Genomic DNA, 21,310 nt, shown 5'->3' with positions numbered 1-21,310 from the left:
TATGTACTCATGCAATATACAGAAGAAATAAAAACAAGCACCGTGAGTTTATGTCTACAGAACAGAATAGCAATATACAAAACAATAGACCAGTATACATACATACATACATACATACATACACATGTCATACCTTTTAAAAATATTAACAAAAATCCATCTGTTTATAACTACTATATGCAAAGCTTAAAATTAGCAAAAAGAGAGATCACACCCAGGTTTGATGATTCGCTTTCTAGATTCACAAAACTCAACAATGTCTTCTATGGCTATGATTTATTACAATGAAAGGGTGCAAAACAAAATCAGAAAAGAAAAAAGCACATAGGATGAAGTACAGAGGAAACCAGTTGCAAACTTCCGAGAGTCTTTTCCCATTGGAATCACGAAGGATGGGCTTAATTCCTTCAGCAACTGGTTTGGACCAGTGTGAAGTGTTGTCGAACAAGGAAGCTCATCAGAGGCTCAGTGCGTAAGGTTTCTGCCGGGTTAGTGGTCACATAAGCATTCTCTGTCTGGCATATACCAAAATTCCAGACTCCCAGAAGAAAAAGCAGACATTCAGCGTAAACCACATTGTAAAACAGTTCAGGCACAGGGAGCCACTCTTATCAGTGAGGGAATGGTGGGAATACTTCTGAAACCCAAGTTCTGAGATGCCAGCCAACCTTGCAGTCAGGCCTTTCGAAGGATGGTGTCTTAGCCCTATTGTTGTTGACTCTTCTGCACAGTAGTTATTAGCACAGTTTTATAATCAGATGACCCTGGGCTCATATCCACATTCTACCACTTACACTGATGTAATCTTGAACAAGTTATCGAAACACTTTGCACACCTCAGTTTTATCAACTGTGACATAACTTCGATTAGGCAGTCATATCATCAGGTTGCCACGGAAATCATATGCAATAATGCACATGCATTTCTTAGCACACTAACTGCAAAGAGTAGTAACTCAGTAAATGTTGATGAATAATAATAGTATATATGGCAGCTACCTTCACAGAGCTTAGAATAGAATGAACAAGATTCAGACAAATGAAATGGAGAGTCAGTGCTTTGTGTGTGTGTGTGTCTGTGTGTGTGTGTGTGTGTGAGTGTCTGTGTGTGTGTGTTACCAAGTAAGTGCAGCAGGAGTTGTAAGAGTGGGCAAACTGTGATTTACAAGAACCCACAAAAGCTTCTGTGGCAGAATAAGTATTCTTTTGCTAAGTGTTATGGAGCCACAACTACCAAAGACAGAAGTAGCTGACAGAAGTAGCTTTCAGGAGACAAAGTAGTAGCTGAAATGCAGGTGACAGTGCTGGGATCCTCACAATAGTCTTTGTGTAGGAAAGTCTCCTACACAACTTTGTAGTTAGCATGACTGTGGCCATTATACTTGACGCTAAAAACCCTTAGATTGGAAAGCAGGATCAGAAGAAATTAGTGAGCAGATAATCTGACTTAGATACAGTCTGATACTTTTGTGAATTTTTTGGAAATAAGACATTATTATTCTTGCATGTCATCTTTTATAACTGCTTGATGAGCAAATAGAACGAAGACTTTTGATGAGCAGTAACTACTGTACTTAGATATTGATTCAGATATAACTATCAGCAGGTACAGAATTTTCTTTTTGACATAACGAATGATTAAACATCTTGATTACTTGGAAAACACATGCTGAGTACAAACTTCCAGACTGATTGAATTAATAAATAAGTGAATGAATGAGCTCAGAATATAATTGGGTCCATGATTTATCAAAAAGAGACACCCGGGAGGCTAGCTCATGTTTAATAAAAATCAGATTTGATGAGAATCTATTTATTCATTTATTTTATCTTTCTTGTTAATAACAAACTAAACTGCTTGTAGGATGGAGAGAGGTAAAGGATGCTGTTGTTTTACATCTAATGTTAGAGGCCTCCTCGAGCTAATATTAAGCATTAAAAATTCTTTACAAAATGAGTATATTTTAAGTTTGACCCACAACTATTACAAAGCAGACATTTTTTAAGTATTTAATATTAAGGAGTAAGGAGCTTTGATTATTTCTAAATAATCACTTATAAAATATATCTTTTTTTGCTAGAAAAAAGATTATAGATGAATTATGTAAATATACCCATACAGGATATCATTTAACTAAAGCGTATAACTTTGTTAAAATTATAACTCTTGCTGTATCTTGATTAATTCCAACGTAGAAATTATCAAAACCATCTCAAAAAAACAAACAAACAAAACAAATGCTAATACCTCTAAATGTTTTCTTAAGAGGTTACCCTTAATTAATCAGTGATGGAAAAAGCCTTTATGTGGTTATCCCAATATATAGATAAAATTATTTCACATACATTGCAAATTTAGTTGTCATTCACAGCCTATGTCCCAATTTAAATTTACACATTTTGGGCAAACCCATTTATAAAATGTAGTAATCTATTAACTCGTTTGTTAATGATCTAGGCACCACATAGAAAATGGTATACATAATATCAGGTATTATTAATCCAAGCAATTGGTAAGTGCCTTTGAATTTATTCTCATGGCCTAATTATTATCAAAACATCCATCACAGTTCTTAAAATAACTTCTTGATTATTTCTTTCTCTGGACTATAATGCACTGAGGATTATAGTTATGCTTTTATTATTTTATTCTTGGTATGGCTTTATACTGGGAGCTCAAGAAATACTGCATTAAACCAATTTCAGTTAAATAGAATTAAATTGAGTTAGTTCAGTAATTTTAAGAAAAGCAGTGTCCCTAGTTTCAGATGAAATATAATTTTAAATTAAGAAGGGAATGTCAAACCAAATAATTTACACATGACAAGTCATAAAATAGCGTGGACTTTCATTGACTCTAAACCTCAATTGTCAAGTTGTATCATTATTTTAAATTTTTATTTATTGATTTGAGAAAGAGAAGGAGAGAAAGAGAGATTGATTTGTTGTTCTACCTATTCATGCATTCATTGGTTGATGCCTGTAGGTGCCCTGACCGGGGGTCAAACCTGAAACCATGGCATATCTGGCCATGGCAGTTATACCATTATTTTATAAAGCACCATTAAAGAAAAAAATGCATTAAAATAAGGCACAGCGCTTTATTAATATTTATAACTTTAATTTTATAATTACCAAAAGAGCTTTTCTAGACATACTTAAACAGATTATTTTAATAATTTTAATTACTCCTGAATATTTTATGCGCGCGCACACACACACACACACACACACACACACATATCCAGAAAATGTGCATTACATAAATTGAGTAAGACATTTCAAAACCTTCTTTCCGGGCAGTATCCAGCTCTTCTAAATTAGTTTTTGATTCCAAGTCTTTGATCATGTTTCACGTAGGAGATTTTTCTCTTCTCCCATGTGGAAGCCTATTTTAATGGCTAAATGCACCATTTTCTCTGGTAATTCCATCCACACTGCTGCATCCATTCTGCGAGTCTGATGCTGGTGCTTTCTTGGTCTTACCAGAATGTGTCGACAGAAGATTTTTCACACAACAATGAGGATTTCCTATTCCTTTTTAAGTGGTCCTTAAATGGTTTGATTGAGCCCTGGCTGGTGTTGCTCAGTGGTTAGAGTGTTGGCCCATGCACGGAAAGGTCTCGGGTTTGATTCCCAGTCAAGGACATGTACTTGGGTTGCAGGTTTGATCCCCAGCCCTGGTCAGGGCACCTGTGGATGGCAGAGAGTCCATGTGTCTCTCTCAAATCAATGTTTCTTTCTCTCTGTCTCTCTCTCCCCCTCCCCCCCCTCTAAAAAAAATCATTGGGAAAAATATCCTTGAGTGAAGATTAACAACAAAAATGGTTTCATTGAAATGTGAGTTAATGTGAGTTACTGCCATCGTCCAACTAAGCCACAGAAATAACAATCCAGTTCAAACATTCATAGGCCATGATAGCTATATCACTACCTATGAGTGTGTGTGTATGCACAGTATACTAAAAAATAAAATTCTAACACATGCAAGTCATTTATATAATGCCTAGATTTTTGTTACATATATTTACCTGCACTTATGAAGGTCTTTAGACAGTTTAGCTATATCTTGTTGAAAAACTTTCCCATCAAAAGTTGAGTGGTTATGGTCATAAACTATATATTAAACAGTTCTAATTTATTTTATATGTTTTCATATATATGGTTACAGATAACCAGTCCAACTGATTGGAAAGTACTGAAAAGTCTTTATATTCTATGTGAACTACTATTGTTCTTTGATCATTAAAATGTGCGTTTTCAGCTTTCAAAATTAACAATGTTAAAAGTAAATAAGTGACCCAGCAACTGACTATTTCTTAATCTCATCTCTACTCAGGTCCCATCAGCAGTATTTTGGTGAATAAATACGGGAGCCGGCCAGTGGTGATGCTGGGGGGCTTGCTGTGCTGCGCGGGCCTGGTGGCGGCCTCCTTCGGAACCAGCGTCCTGGAGCTCTACGTCACCGTGGGCTTCATCGGAGGTGAGCTTTCAGCTGGTTCACACTCAAGCTGCTTACAAGGCTCTCGAACAGCAGAACATTCTATTGTTTTCTTTAAATTTAATTTTCATAGTGGGTACAATCTTAAATTATTTTCATCTAGTACATTGAAATACTAGCTATGGAATGTCCAATCAAAATTATTTCAAGTCATGGAAAAAAAACCCCCGATTTATCAGATACATAACGTGCTATGGTATAAATGTCAAAAACAAAACAGTGTTGGTCTGTTTTTATTGTTTTACCCTTTACTCTTCCGCTGGTTAAGGTGGTGGACAGAAGCTTTCTGACATATAAATAGCTTCATTTAAAACAAAAAAATTTTTGTTACTTATTAGTATTTAGAGTATCTGATGTATCACTTATAATAGGTTAAAAATGGTGACAAAAAGTATTTTCTGGACACACTGACTTGGTTTTAACAATAGAATTATTGGTGTCTGAGTTCTCTTTATGGTTCAGCTCTGTATTTGGTGCCCCCTTTTTTCCTTACTGAAAGATTCTGTTTAAAAGCTCTATGAGGCACATTTGCCACTAAACACAAATATTTTCAAATGACATACTGTCATTTGATTGTAGTTGTTTCTCATGCATGATGTCTCTGGACTCAAACTGACCCGAATATGTACATTTGGAAAACACTATTTTTATCAGCTCCAATAATAAATTGAATCAAACTCAGTTTTAAGAAAAACTAGACTTTAATATATAAAGAAATAGAATCTTTTTCTTATGCCCACAGATAAAAAAGTAACCATGTTTCTTTTTTTCATGTGATTTTAGATCAGTCTAACCTTGCACTTATGTATCATGTGATGAAAAAAGTTAGACTCATTAAAGCCTACAACATAGTGATGTTAAAGTCTTTTTCTTTACTACTTATCAACAACTCTCTCTTTTGATATCGTAAAACACCTTTTGTGAATGGGAATCTTATTATATCTAAGAATTCTCATAGTGGAGAAAATGCCCTTTTCTTTGTGCTGAATATTCACCATATATTACATTTGACCATGGAAGCTGACTGGGCCTACAAGATGTATTAGGGAAAAGATGATTTTGGTATTACTGTACCACAAATATCAACAGCATTATACAGGTGGAGCAAAAGTAGGCTTATAATTGTTTGTAGGAAAAACAACACAATAATTAATAAATAATAATGTAAGAATAAACTGTGTTTCACATACTCAAAACTGTAAACCTACGTTTGCCCCATTCTAACTTCAGTTCCATTCCTTTGAGTCTTGACGGCTTTGGTGCTGCCAGAGTCTACCGTTAAATACACCTATAAAAAATTTATATTAAGTCATTATCAGCCAGTACTTTTTGGTATCTGAAAACAGAGAGGTCTTTTTAAAAACCTGACTTAGCACATTTTAGCTGTGTGATTACGGGTAAACTAACCTCCTTATGCCTCATTCTCTTTGTCTTTAAGTGAGGGAAATGATAGCTCCATTCTTTGGGAGTTCTTGGAATGATTAAAGGAAAAAAATAACATATAGCACTTTACAGAGTTTCCAGCATTCTGTTACTTTGAAATAAATATTAGCAAATAATAATCATCACAATGCCATTATATAATATCTTAGAGTTCTGGAACTTAGTTGATTTTGGCGAACTTATTTTTGTTGTTAAGGGAATTAGAGCTTAAGTCTAATTGCTGAGTAGTACACATAGGTAAGTAGTTGAGGCAGATTTAGAGTTTTTAATTTCAAACCTCATGTTTGTTTTGCTATGCCAGAATAGGAAGTAGATGGCCACTCTCTCCTAAGGAGAACTCGGATTAACAGCTGAAGGCAAAATTCCAGGTGACAGAATGGAGAGATGGCACAAGATAAAGAACACTCAGCACACAATGTCAAAACACAATTTGGACCCTGGCTGGGTTGGCAAATGGTTAGAGAGTCCTCCCCATGAGCCAAGGTTGTGGGTTCCATTTCCAGTCGTGGCACATATAAGAATCCACCAATGAATTAATAAATAAGTAGAACAACAAATCCATTTATCTCTCTCCCTCTCCCTTTCTCTCTCTAAGCAATAGATAAAAATTAAAAAGAAAAGCACAATTCAAATCAATTCCTGCATTTTAATTTTGGTTCTTTTACTTACAAGCCACTGACCGTAGCCTGGTCAAACTTTATTATTTGTAAGCTGGGCCTAGTTACACTTCTGCCTGTCTCACAGGAACGGCAGGGGTAGAATCAGAGAGCACGTTGCCTTGTTACTCTCCGGGCATGTTCTTGGCTCCGCCCAGTCAGCTTTTAGGGACCCTCCTACTTGTAGAAAACATTTGTATTAAATGTTTGCAATAAGTATTTGTACTTAGTATTTGTATTTAGATTCTGAGTGTTCCAGAATCTAAATACTTAACTACTTTGTAGTATTGTCTCTATTTACATAAATTGGTAAATGTAGAATTCTTCTATAGCTCCTAAAATATTATGGAATAATACCTAGGCTAAGGGTGAAAAAAAGGTAGTTTATATAAATCAATTTTATGTACTTTTAAAACAAACTATTCATTACTATTGCTAAATAGTACCTTGGCGAGCCTTAAGACATAATTCGTTTTCAAAGACTCTATTTAGCATGGCCAAACAGTTCCCTAGACAGCAGGAACTTGTGACTTATATAAACAATAACCTTTACTCCCTGAAATAAGAATATGTTTCAAGTCCAAAAAGTATTTGTTTTTTTAGTTAACACACATGTGCATCTATATTCATGAAATGTGGAATGTGAGGGATGGAGAGCATGAAACTAATGTCATGCATTTATTCTTTTTTATGATTTGCATGGTTTTGAAGAAATATCTCTGGGGAAACCTAAGATTGTTTATAAGTGACAAAGATTTTATAGTCTGTTCAATTCTGAAAAGAAGGCATTCCCTTTTTAAATGTGGTCTTCCCCACAAGGAAAAAATCTATCACATATATATATGTGTATGTATATAAATATAAAGAGATGGAAATCTGTGGAATTAAGTGATTGTAATTAAAGAACTAATAATTTTGTCTCAGCTTCAACCTATTCTATGTTTATTGAAACATCCATAAAAATTTTTGGTTTTACTTTTGTGTTTTAAAATGAAAGCAGTATGAACTGTCATACCTATCAAGTGCCCAGTGATGAGAAACTTTTTATGTGCCATTCTCCTGATATTTATAATTAACAAAAATCACTACCTGCCTTTGCATTTTGAGTTTTGCCTTACCCAATTGAATGTACGTTTTGAAGAGTAATTTCTTTTGTGAGTGGCTTAATGTGTTTGTGTTTTTCTTCTGTTTTGTTCTTTGCAGGTTTAGGTCTAGCCTTCAACCTGCAACCCGCCTTAACTATCATTGGCAAATACTTCTATAAGAAACGACCTATGGCGAATGGACTCGCCATGGCAGGAAGTCCTGTTTTCTTAAGTACATTAGCTCCTTTCAATCAGTTCCTTTTTAATACTTTCGGCTGGAAAGGAAGCTTCATGATTTTGGGAGGTATACTGTTGAATGCCTGTGTGGCTGGGGCTCTCATGAGACCCGTCGGACCCAAACAAACTACTAAGTCTCAAAATAAGATTGGAGAAACAGAGCATGAGTCAGGTGTGAAAAAACGCCCTAAGAAGAAATCAGTATGGAAAAAAATTAATGAGTATTTAGATTTTTCCCTTTTCAAGCACAGGGGATTTTTGATATACTTATCTGGAAATGTCATTATGTTTCTAGGATTTTTTGCCCCCATTATATTCTTGGCTCCATATGCTAAAGACAAAGGAATTGATGAGTACTCTGCAGCCTTCTTGCTGTCTGTTATGGCTTTTGTTGATATGTTTGCGAGGCCTTCTGTAGGATTCATTGCAAACACCAAACTTGTTCGACCTCGAATCCAGTACTTCTTCAGTTTTGCAATTATGTTCACTGGAGTGTGTCATCTCTTGTGCCCATTGGCAGAAGACTACGTAAGCCTGGTGTTTTATGCTATATTTTTTGGCCTTGGATTTGGAAGTGTTAGCAGTATCCTTTTTGAAAGTCTCATGGACCTTGTTGGTGCTCAAAGATTTTCCAGTGCTGTGGGCCTGGTCACAATTGTGGAGTGTTGCCCAGTTCTTCTTGGCCCTCCTCTTGCTGGTAAGAATATTTCTCATCAAGGAAAGCAAAAGCATAACATCAATAGCTATTAACTGAGATGTTCTTCATAGTATATCATGTGCTTTGTAATAAAAATATACTAATAGCCTGAAAGGCTATGAGTGTGTTAATTTCAGGTGTTATTATGTATTTTTAAACTTCATAATTAGTTGAATTTAGTTCTAAATTTGTTTCAAAACCTGAACCTATGAATTTAAGAATTTAAGTTAAATTGATAATTAGTAGCATAATTTTTAGGTTTTTACCCATATCAGTTGTTTTGTGCTTTAAAAAATGCACATAAAAAAAGTCACTTTTTAAAAAATTTTATCATTGGTGACTAAATTTCTCTTCTGTATATATTAAAATTAGTCAAAAATTTAAAATTGTGCTCTCAAAAAGTCAGGATCTATCTTCTTATTGGTTATATTGATATGCAACTTGTTATATGCCTAAGGAAGGAATACTTTTAAAATACCACTGATAGGAATATATATATATGGCAGGAATGAAGGGAAATCCATTAAAAGTCATTTTTTTAATCAAACACTTACATTTCATATTTATAAATTATATAGACTACCTATTAATTTTAAGATCTGAAGTATTTTTAATATGCCTATAAAAGTATCTGTTAAATAATCCAGTAAGGAGACACACGTATAAGTTCATTTTGAAGTTTAGACTTTGTTTAGTCTTAGACTTTAATGTTATAAATATTAAATACTTTTTGTGGGCCAGTCTTTTCCAGTAACCACTGTATATTATTTTGGTTAATGCTAAACTTATTCACTTAGACTCCTAGCCTGCCCCCTAGTGGTCACAGTAACTGTTGGGCTAAATGTAAAATTTTCAATGTATTTAAATCAGTTTATAAATGGTTTCCTACAGGACATAAAGGAATTATTTCAAAAGTGGGGAAATTCATGATTAATTTGCTAATCTTAAGGCACCTTGACATTTTACCTTTTGCTTTTTTACTTGGTTAGGAACGAGCTGTGTATTTGTGGACTTTCCGTCCACCAGTTGCCCTCTAGTAAATTGCACAGTTGTTTTGGGTGGTATATCTCTCAGTGTGGATATACCATGGCACCAAACCAATTTTCAAAAAGAGTGAAAACCAGTTGGTCTTATTATTAGCCAATTGATTTTGTTTTATAAGACAAGTACAATTGGCCTGTCTTTTCATATAGAAGCATTTTTACCAATGGGTTTTAGAAGCCTATTCATTAGCAATAAAATTCTTAGTGTCAACAGAGAAAATCAGCCATGGTGGGATGATTAAAAAAAAAAGTCAGGTGAACAGATGTAGTAGGTGGGCTTTAAGGATGAAAATGAAGGAATCTGATTTGGCTACTTCTCCTTGGGCTGAGAACCTTTATTAATAATATTTAAATCTATTTCTGTACCCTTGAATGCTTATTGTTGCCAGACTACTGCAATAGTGGTGCCGATGGTGGCAACTGATTTGTGGCTCCTTCTCAAAGCTCTCACACTACAGCCATAATACTTCCATTTTTTCCATCCTGTTTCTGCCTCCTGCTACCCCTGACACTCCATGGCTTTTAGGTGGGCTTCTTCTCTACAGTATTTGGTATCCCCTGGATTGGTGCCTGGTATATTGTAGGCACTCAGTAAATACTTTTGAATGAATGGGTCTTCTTGTAGTTACTTCTCATACAGTTGCTGCTATTCCTACTACTCTTGTTAGTAGAGCAGAAAAGGGTAGGGAAAGCATGATTTTAATTTTAATTTTTTGTCAGCCCAAACTTTCACTGCTGTACTCACAAAGAACTGAAGCTTTAGTTCTGGAAATCGTATATGGCTCCTTGATGATGATAAAAAATTCCCAACACATTTAGTTAGAAAGTATGTTGATACGGCAGCCCAAAGTGATATGAACTCTGATGGGGCCATAGAACTGATGTTTATGGGTTTTGAAGTGTCATAATCATTGTGTGAATAGAAATATTTGACTTAAAGTCATAATGGAAACCCAAATTATGCAGTTTTTGTTATGCTTATGTCATATGTATTCAAATAAGCCTATTCCACCATTTACCTAATTAAAACAGGGAACCTTGTTCAAATAGATAATTTCACAAGTAGCTAAATTTAATACTGAGCTACTGACTAGATATCAGTTAAACTGATAGAGATTCTGACTAAACAAATAGGTTTATATCAGAATCACCTGGAATAAGTATTTAAGAAACAACATGGATTTGTGTGCACTCACTTCTGCTGATAGTAAGTATTGTTAAGAATCAGGTGCCTGCAAAAGCAAGAGGCAAAACTGTGAACTGAAACATTTTTAAAAATCAATAAAACCTTCAGATTATATGGCGCCAGGCTATTTCTTTCATATTTTCAATAGTCAAATGGAATGAACATCTTCCTGATTATTTGGCCTTAATAATTTATTTAGATAAAGTAGAAAACTGTAATTTGCCACAAAAGTGACATAACACTTAACCAAGAGGTTTGGTGAAGCCATCGTACAGAACAGTTACAAAGAAGAAATTCAGACAGACCTTGACCAGAACCCAGATTCTGCCCCCCCCCCCCCCGGGCTGTGTGACTATGGTCAGCTTACTTCATAGTGCTCTTGTAGGATTAAATGAGATATCGCAAGTCAAAGTGTTTAGCCTAGTGCTCAGCATAAAGAAAGCATTTAGTAAACATTATGCCCTGTTATGAACTTGGTAAAAGCCTTTGGGTCTTTCCTAAAGAATGTCATGTTTCCCTCTTTATTGAAAAGATAGGAAGCATGGCAAGGAATGAAGCACTCTCAGTGTGCGTGCTGTAAATAGACAGATAGATAGAGCTATTTCTACATGTAGAGATATAAAAAATGTACCTCAAAACACGTGTATGTATTTATGAATATGCACCCCAAAGCATATCTACCTACTTTGTCTTAGCTGTACATTTTTATTGAGGGAAATAATGTTCAATAATTTTAATATCCTGGTAATATAATGCTGCATGTGCCCATACATGCCTTTATTTATATATATAAAGTCATAAACTCCAATATTTTTCTTTATTAAAGTCTCATTTAATATTAACTTAAATAAGAAATAGGTACAGACTGTGTCTGTGGGAGAATTTATTTGAAATTTTTATTTATGGTTCTTTTATTATTTTATCCTAAAAGATTTTTTTTTGTCTCTTAGGTAAACTGGTGGATGAAACTGGAGAATATAAATATATGTATATAGCCTGTGGAGCTATTGTGCTCCTGTCAAGTGTGTGGCTGCTCATTGGCAATACTATAAACTATAGATTGCTTGCAAAGGAAAAGAAGTTGGAAAAAGCGAAGGAAGAAATGCACAACAAGCCTGAGTCCAGAGAATCTGAACCCTTGAACACATCTAAACAACATGATGTTGAAGTCAGAAGTACAAGACCAGGGAGTAATCCTTCAGAAAGAGAAACTAATATATAGCAAGAATCACATCTCTGTGTTTATGACCTTTTTTTTTTTTAAGTATGTTTTTATTGATTTTTTAGACAGAGAGAAAGGGAGAGGGAGAGAGAGAGAGAGAAACATCAATGAGAGAGAAACGTTGATCGGCTGCCTCCTGCACCCCCCCTACTGGGGATCCAGCCTGCAACCCGGGCCTGTGCCCTGCCCTGATCGGGAATCGAACCAGTGACCTCTTGGTGCATGGGACGAAGCTCAACCAACTGAGCCACACCAGCTGGGCCGGTGTTTATGACTTTCTTAGGAGTACTTTTTTGTTTTTTCATCAAAATATTGGAAAGAATTTTAGTTTAAATAAAACTTGATAATGAGTTATGGAGATGAAATTTTCCTCAATGGTAGATTTTAAATATTTCCTTTTTAAAATTTTTATTTTGAGATTATGCATACAAAGAATCCATGCAAGGGTTTTATTTTCATACATGACTCTGGTTGTGGTGGTTAAAATAATTTGAAAGTCTTCCAGTGACTTTCAGTCTTGATTATAGAGATCTGGGTTCCAAACCCCTGGTTTAAGTAGTTAGAAGGAGTATGTTTAACCCTATAAGAATACACTCCCCGTATTTCATTTTTTATTTGATATTAAGGTGTGAAACGGGATTAAAGGAAAATGAATTTCCACTCACACTATCTCAAGAACAAAAGACAGACAACTTCAAAAAGAACATTATCACCATACTATTTTTTTTAACTTAAAAAAAATCCATGGAGAAAAAAAGTGTATTATATTTGCATACTACTGTACGTGTGGATTTTAAAGATAAGAACATAGGTGAAAATGAGGTGATTTTCATTTGAAAATACAACTAACTGTTGTGAAAAAAAAACATTTGCGTATATAAAATAAAATTGAAGAAAAGAAAATGCTACATTTTAAACCATTATTTCTAAGCACTGTTAGATTTGATTAATCCATGCACATGATTTCTCTGAGGGGGCCATTAGTACCTGGTGCTAGAGTATAGACCCCTGAAATAATTTGCAGAATGTTTACCTGGTATGTAAACTAAATTAAAAGCCTAAATTACTCCAAGCAATGAACGAAGTCCATTGATTTTTAAAATTATTTTTTAAAGATTTTTTAAAATTGATATTTAGAGAGAGAGGAAGGGAGAGGGAAAGAGAGAGAAGAAGAGAAACATCGAGCCCGAAACCAGGGCACGTGCCCTGACTGGGAATTGAAACAGCAGCCTTTCGGTGCAGGGCATGATGCTCAGCCACACAGACCAGGGCTAAAAAGGAATTTTGTTAGCAATCCAGAAAGTAATAAGCAGGGATTTATTTTAACCAGAACGTATCCGGTGTATTTTCAGGCTGAGACAGCCAGTGGAATCCACCGCAGTCCAGGTGGACAGGTTTACAGACAGGCCAAGCTGTAATTCTGTAGTGGTGATCAAAAGGTTACTGTTATGAGTAATCCATTTGTGTAAAGCTAAGTGTGGGAGGGGCTTATACTGAGCCCTCTAACCTTTCTCATTTCCCTCCCTTCCCCAAAAGTGCAAAAGCAAAAGACAAAAACCATGAATAGGCTTTTTACTCAGCCACCTAAAATGCCTCATGTTAAAGAGATGTGAGCCCTTGAAAATTCTGCCCTCTACTCACTGAGCTTCCTGCTGCCTGTGAACATAACTAATAACTAAAGAAGGAGACTGTCAAAAAAAGGCTTCTAGAACTGGAGGCTGTGTGTGACTTGGTATCTATACTTGTGAAGTGTAGGGATCGTGTATAACACAATAGCAAGAAGCTTGCCATCCTGCAGCCCAGATCAGTTTAGCAGTTTCTCATTTTCATAACTGTGTGAAACATCTGGGAATCTGAATCACTCTCGAATACAGCGGCATATGATAGTTCTGTACACTCGGAACTATAAATACCATCGTGGGTTACAAAGCGCGTTTAAACAAGAAAGAAATTGTGCATTAAGGCTAAAGTTATAAATATTTATGCCTATAGATCAGAAGTTTAAGATCATGATTAATAAAAAGCATTCAATGCTTGAGTATTGAAGTGATTTCATTCTTAAGTTGTTAAAAGGAATGTGCTGTTTTTCTTTCCTTTTTATTTTTATTGCAGTAGAGGCAGGTGTTATTCTTATTTCCTGTAAGATTGTACCTGTATACCAAGCTTTTGTGATAGTTTCGATTAAGGATTCGATTTGTAAAATGTATGCACTGTTTAAGCATGTGGCTCATATTTAGGAAGCTATATAAAATTCCATATATCATTTAACATTCACTTTTTGCATATAAAAGAGGCATTTGTATTTTTCAAATATGTAGTAAAATAATATGTGCCAATACCATAGGTAAATTAATCAGGGAAATGTGGCAGTGTATGGCTGTTTTTTTAATTTCGTTTTGCCCAACCTTGTGTCTTGAATGAGCTATTTTGATATTACTAGTGTTTTCTGTGGAACTCTGACTTGTCATAAGAAATGTAACATCTTGAATTATCTGAAGACACACTTGTAAATTAATATAGATATCAGATGTGGGGGTGGGAAGAATGAACAACCAAGTCACGATTGTGGGGTTTTAGGCCTAAGGCTATAGTCCTTACCACCTGCTTGTAGAGACATGCTGGCAGGTGCATTCCAGGGGTTTTCTCCACGAAAGGAGGTTTATTCACACACTGATGAATTTCTGGTCAAAAACCAATCTGTATTTATTTTGTTGCTCTTTGGTCATTTTCTTTTTCTTTTCATTTCTAACACTGATTAAAAAAGAAAGGGAAGGGAAATTGTGCATTCAAAGCACATGATATGATGTACACAGTCCTGTCTGACCATAGCAATGCAGAAAGTTACAGTGATGCACACATACAAATTCCCATACCTAGATACTGAAAATTAAATCAGAACATACTGGAAACAGTGATGTAAATTCACCTACAGGACCTAGAATTGTTCCAGGATAAAAGAAAATTTTCTACTTGTTTACTCTCCCTACTCCCTTGAACTTGTAAAAATATTTGTTGCTTTAAAAGAATCTTTCAAAGAGTGAAAAGAGAATATCAACCTAGAACATTCATTATTAAATAGTCACAAAGACGGCGGAGGAACTATAGTGGGCTTCTGTGCCTGTAACGATTAGTTCAGAAAATATTTCTTCCCCTAAGAAACAATCAATTTTAGATGTTCAAGATATCAGGAAGCAAAATCAGAGCACACTCAACACTCTTCAGTCCCGTTCCCCCCGATGGGGTTGTACAGGAGGAAGGCGATCGTGAACCAGGGGACCAAAATAACTCACAACCGCTGCCCAGTTTATTTTTCCAGCTGTGATAAGTGAGCACCCCATATTTCTCACCATCTAACCTTAAGTACGCCTTTACTAATGTATGGATAGAATATGGGGTCTGGATTGTCCTGACTTACCCCACCCTCTCTCCTGATGCTTTTTAGGTCCGATCAGCGCACATGTAAGAGGCGGGGGTCAGGCTCCGGGTGCTTCGTGTTGGAAGCATTGGTGCTTTCTCAACATAACTTCACGTGACTCCTAAGTTTCGCTTCCTCAGTACCAAGTTCCAACCACCTTATCTCACATCCCCCTTCCCCAGACACCAGAAAATAACTAAAATCACTAGGTTTGATACATTTGAATGTGCTCTCTAGAGAGCCAGGTATTTTTTACTGTTCCTTCTCTAGCTAACCATGGCCATAGAGGATACAGAATAAACGACCACAAATGTATGGTGTAAGTTGCTGTTATAAAATGTAGCGATACCGTTAATCAGTTAGTTGAAACTTATTTTCAATCCAAAAACACCTTTTCTGAAAATAGATAAATAAAATTTTAAAATTATGACTGTTACGCTCAATTTAATAAAAGGAAAGGATGCAAAGTAGGAAGGGAACTAGTATTTATGTATTATGCATTTTGCCTACCTAACACCTTTTAATATTCAAGCCAAATCATAGATAGAGGCTATTGGCCTGATATAATAGATGAGTGAGACAAAACCAAAAACAGATATACAAAGAAATTCAATAAATTACCAAAGATGAGAGGTAACGTGGCAGAATCAGAACTAAAACTCCGGTTTATCTAAAAGCAGAAAGAGCCCCTAGGATGTTCACTACCATGCTGCCTCCTAATGGAAGCTGTAGACCCAAAGCTGGATACAATATAGATACAAAAAAATGTAAACCTCATACTGTAAACCAATTAGGTTTAACTTCAGTTTGTATTATGATTTATATAGTGTTTATTAGAGACTGCATTTGCTATGATCTGAATACATAATTTCAACTTGGCTGCTTTTCTAGCCAGTGCACATTATTCCAAATCATGGTAATGATTATATAATATCCATAATTGTTTTAATGTGACTTTTTTCATAAAAATGACATGTTTATATGACTCAAGCATAATATATTTTCCCTAAGGTTGGATTTAGAAGAAAAATGTTATTTTCTTTATGGATAACTAATTCCCATATTGGTTGCTATTTATAATGACTCAAGAATTAAAGGTACTTACTATGAAACATTTTCAGAATCACGATTCTCATTTGCAAAATTCTCCACAACTACCAAAGAAAAACCTTTAAGAAGTTATGACATATGAATGATATGGTTCATCTATGCAATATGTATTTATTTCCATTAGCTTATGCTATGGCCCCTACACCTTTACTCAATTTTCAAGTTTTCCTGAACATCTGTATTGTCATTTTTCTGTCCATTTGTTCTATAAAATAAACAAATACCATTGCCTTTTCCCTCTCATTCTAGGCTTTTGGCAAGCATAGAATATTCTCCTTAGCTTGATTTCAGAGAGCTCACTTCTACTGTCCAAATCCCTCACAAAGTCACCCATCCTGTGTCTGGTCTTATTTGTGATTAGCAGCAATGGCCATTTCCCTGGAGCCAACAGTGTCTACTTTGGGCAATTATCACTCATCTTCACAAATAAAGGAACTCATGTGACTGTAGCTTTGAGGTTTCCTGAATAAAGAAGGTGCTTATATTCTAGATTTGTTAATAAGTCTTTATGCACGATACATACAGGGTATCCCCTCCAAAAATGTGTACACACTTTAACCGCTGATAGCTCAATTTTGAAAGTGAAATGTATTTTAATAAATGCTGCCTTTATAATTATTCAAAGTGTGTGTGTATACATTTTTTTGGGACACCCTATATATACTTGAATGTGATTTTTAAAAATCTATAAAAGTTGAGCTTTCTGTCCTTGGCCCTTACTATCCTGGATGTTTCTAATTTTCGTAACATGCCTGACAACTTGGAGAAATCAAGCTTACCATCAAGCATAACACCGTAACATCCGTCCCTTAGGCCCTTTCAATGCAGTGGCATCACTGATACAGCATACTAAGTAGATTCCTTACCACAACAGTTCCTAATACCAAAGGGCATCAAAATTATTGAGATCACAGTCTTGGCTCATGTAACTTTTTTTAGCTGTAGGTTTCTATATGTTGATGTACATGACTTCATGTTTGAGAAGTGCACTTAAAAGCTGAGAGGCCCAATTTTCAGTAATTATAATGCTTGTGTAATCAAAATCACAAACTGTCTCCGTTGATAATTGAATAACTTGCTGAGCTGGTGATTTTTCGTTGTTCTGATATTCCCTTCTTTGCTATCAATAGTTTGGATACTGTAGTCTTTAACTCTACATGGTCCTATGATCTGGTTTATTTTAGTCTTCTGTCCCCCACGACTTTTCTTTCACCTTATTTAGCTTATGTGCAATTCATGAAAGAATTATTAGAGTAGTATTGAGAATCATAATTTTAGGTTTCTGCCTCCAGAGGAAAAGGAGTATCTCAAAAGAATTTTGACTTTAGTGGAGCATATGGGAATTTTTTTAGACCTTTTTCTCCCCATTCCAATTCCATGTACCTCCCCTTGACTTTTTTTTTTTGTATAATTATTATTTTTTAATCATTTTCTTTTCATTGTTTTTTTATAATATCTAGGTCAACTTCTTTAGCATTTTTCATCTAATGATGGACATTTTTAGTCTAGAATTTTTGTTTATTTGGTGGGTTTAGTTTACCTCCCCTATTTGCACGATCTCCATGTTTTTCAGTCTTCATAGGTACTTGTTAGTAAGGTATGTGATAGTATTTCAGCAGGCAATTATTTGGTGTTTTAAATTCAAATATAACAAAATAAGCTAGAGAAGCTCTATGAAAACACTGGTACTCATTCTATTAAGGTATAGATTGGTAAAAAGTTGTGGTTAGATGAACAAAGAATGGAATTCTTATCTCATATGAATGTCAAGGTGAAATTTTAAAACATTCTTTTAAGACTTTCATTCTAGTTTTTCTTATTTTTTTCTCTCATATGCATCTAAAAATAAGGTTTTTAAGTTTGACCCAGTTTATATAACTTGTTCATTAAAGTACAGGAAAAATATCTGATAGGCTATTTAATTGATTTAATTTTTCTACCACAGTTTATTCTCTGTAAAGTATAAATATTTCTGGATTTAGTGAGAACGAACATGTAAACTGAACTGTTTATTTTTGAAATGTTATATGTAATTTTGATTTGTATTGTATTTTCTTCTTGATATATTTATGTATCAAAGATCTATTTCATTAATGTGTTTCATCATCTCAGCCCTCTAAGGTAGGTTTGTTAGATACTCACAGTTTTGCAGAATAATAGTAGAGCAGGTGAAGGACTTTGTCTAAATATATACCTGTGCTCTGAGTAAGTGACTGATGAGCCATCCCATCTGTCCTGGTGAACTTTGTAGAGTGAACACACACTTCCCTGGAAATACAGTCTGACTTTACTTGAATCCTTTATTTCCAAAATGAGTATATTTCTTCTAACTGAATCTTACTTTCCAAAATCATGTTTGTAAATTTAATTTGAAGAATATTTGCTGATTCCCATAATAGATAATTTTGAGTAAGTTGAACATAATAACTAGGGGAATGAATGATTTTATCCAATATGTATATATTGTTATAGCAATATCTAAGTCATTAAAAAATACCCACTAATGATTTGCTTAGAGTCTGTGTCAGTATTCCATTAATTCCTTTTTTGACTTATGTTCATATTTTATTTTAGAAGCATTACATATTGTTTCCTAAAAGTATAATGCCTCAGCACAGAATACACAACAAGAGTCTGTTGAGTTACTAATTCATATGCAAGAAAATCATTAGTATAGGATCTATCTCAAAAATACTTTCTTTTTAAATGGTCATTGCACCTAGTTAAACAATACTAAAATTTACAAGAGGGATCTGGCAACAGTAAAACGAGAGTTCCTTTTAACTTAGAGATCCCCTCGACCTCTCTTCTCATTTTACCCGGATAGATATTCTTTCTAGAGTTTTCCCTTTTTGATTCTGTTCCAGAAAGAAAGAAAAAAATTACTCCTCAGTAAAAGATGCCTGATGAAGGGGAAGAATAGTTGCTGTTAGGGATTCTGTCTGTAAAAATGTAAAAACAGCAATCTGTACTCAGCATTTGTTGCTTAACTCATCAAGGACATTGACCTTAGAACACACTTTAATAAAAGTTTTGATAAACAGACATGTCCCAGTAAAATTTTACATGAATAGTGACGAGTTTGGTTAGATTCAGCCAAACTGACATTCATACACTAGTCTGCATTGCCTTTGTGACGGGGGCGAGGGGGGCAGGCCTCAGGAGCTGGGGCGAGTGCATCAGCTGCATGTAAGGTTCCTTGTTTGTAATGACGTGAAAAATGAGATCGGGTGTAGAAGCACATGCACTGTGTCGAAGACGGAGGAGCAGGATCCTTCCACTTATTGGCTAAAATTTACATTTGATTCCAAGCCTTTTATTTACAGACACTTCCCTCCAAATGTTTAAACTAGTGTGTTAATGTTTTCTAGAATGAATAATTCCCCATTTTTGAGGAATCTTAAAAAAAAAAATTATTTATTACTTGTATTACTTTAACTAGTATATTTTTCTCATCCCATTATTACATGTGGGCAAATATTAAAAGTAAGATTGTTAGGTTAAAGTTAATAGTGACATGTTGCTGATATAGATGTGACATTCCTTGGCCATAGCCACACCTAGCCTACTTTTGCAAGAATTCGTTAGGGGTTAATCTGTAGAACGTTTCAAAAGTATGGTTATACCTTAACCTGTACTTATATGATTTTAAGTGAAAAAATGTAAATGGATTTGATGTGTTTGTTTGTTCTGTAGGCATCTGAAACACCAGGGAACAAACGATCATACTGTCACATGGTCCATCAGCTACGGTTACTATGATAATGAAACAGAGAGAGAGCTTTGCCCAAAACCTAAGATAACACAGTCAGTTGTTTTTACGTGTTTTAAATTATGGCTATATATATTTCATTTTTTCAGAAACAATAATAATTGAAAAATTTATGTAATTAATTTAAATGCCTTTCAAAGTTTAAAAATATAAGCTAGAACCCTCTACTGTTCGCCTTCTTACAGATGAATGTACTTAAAGCAATTGTGATTTGATCTTGGAATATACAGTTCTGTGACTTTTGTATATATAGTTCTAAACTTGTAAAGAACTGACACTTTCATACAATACATATTTTGTCTTTAACGAAACACAATGTAGATTTATTTAAATCAGGAGTATATTGTATTGTTGATCATTTTAAAATTATATTCCCATTAATATGTCCTTGCTTTATTTTTAAGCAAACTTGTTTGAACAACTGAATCATTTACCACTTAACTTTCATTTACACTACATTGTCAAATGGACATAGTGTTTTAGAAAAATCTCTGTTGTCGTTTCTAAGTTTAGCTACATTACCAATTTGAAACCAAATGTTGAATTCTTCTGCAGGGGTACATACTTTGCCCGCAGTTTTGAGTATGTTTTCATGTTTATGTCTTTCTTATTAGACTGTGAGCTCCTGTGGACAAGGACATTATTTTAGTTGCAATAACAACTTTAGTGCATAACAAAGTGCCAGGCACAGAATAATCCTTTAGCAACAGCTAAATTCATGGTACATATTAACTAGTTTTATTTTCTTCACAAAATGAGAAATGGTCTTTAGGCTTTCTGAAGATAAATGTTGACAATCATTTTATTGACCAAAGGTGCTACTTATTTTCCAATATTTGCCTTGATCATAAATGTTTCTGTCTGCTAAGCTTTATTTCTTATTTTTTTCAGGGGGCAGGGGGAGGAGTGCAAAAAAATTAGAATGTAATTTTTTTCTGAATTA

At 34.7% G+C, this 21,310-nt stretch overlaps 1 protein-coding gene across 5 annotated transcripts in view; it reads left to right on the top strand.

Moving 5' to 3' along the window:
- The window catches only part of SLC16A7 (solute carrier family 16 member 7), a 143,547-nt gene extending 128,982 nt beyond the window's left edge, over positions 1–14,565 (top strand). For 4 of the 5 annotated variants that reach the window (XM_081128015.1, XM_081128017.1, XM_081128018.1 and 1 more), the window contains 3 exons: positions 4,340–4,483; positions 7,804–8,619; positions 11,799–14,110. In XM_081128015.1, the coding sequence (XP_080984141.1) occupies positions 4,340–4,483; positions 7,804–8,619; positions 11,799–12,070 (1,232 nt within the window). In that variant the 3' untranslated portion in view covers positions 12,071–14,110. Of the gene's footprint in view, positions 1–4,339; positions 4,484–7,803; positions 8,620–11,798 lie in introns of all 5 variants that reach the window. The other variant, XM_081128014.1, reaches the window with a different exon arrangement.
- The last annotated feature ends 6,745 nt before the right edge of the window (positions 14,566–21,310 follow it).

This window comes from Miniopterus schreibersii (assembly GCF_964146895.1).
Source record: "Miniopterus schreibersii genome assembly, chromosome: 2".
NCBI classification, from domain to species: Eukaryota; Metazoa; Chordata; class Mammalia; order Chiroptera; family Miniopteridae; genus Miniopterus; species Miniopterus schreibersii.
Note: the sequence above shows the minus strand (reverse complement) of the source record. Positions and strands in the feature narration are given on the sequence as shown.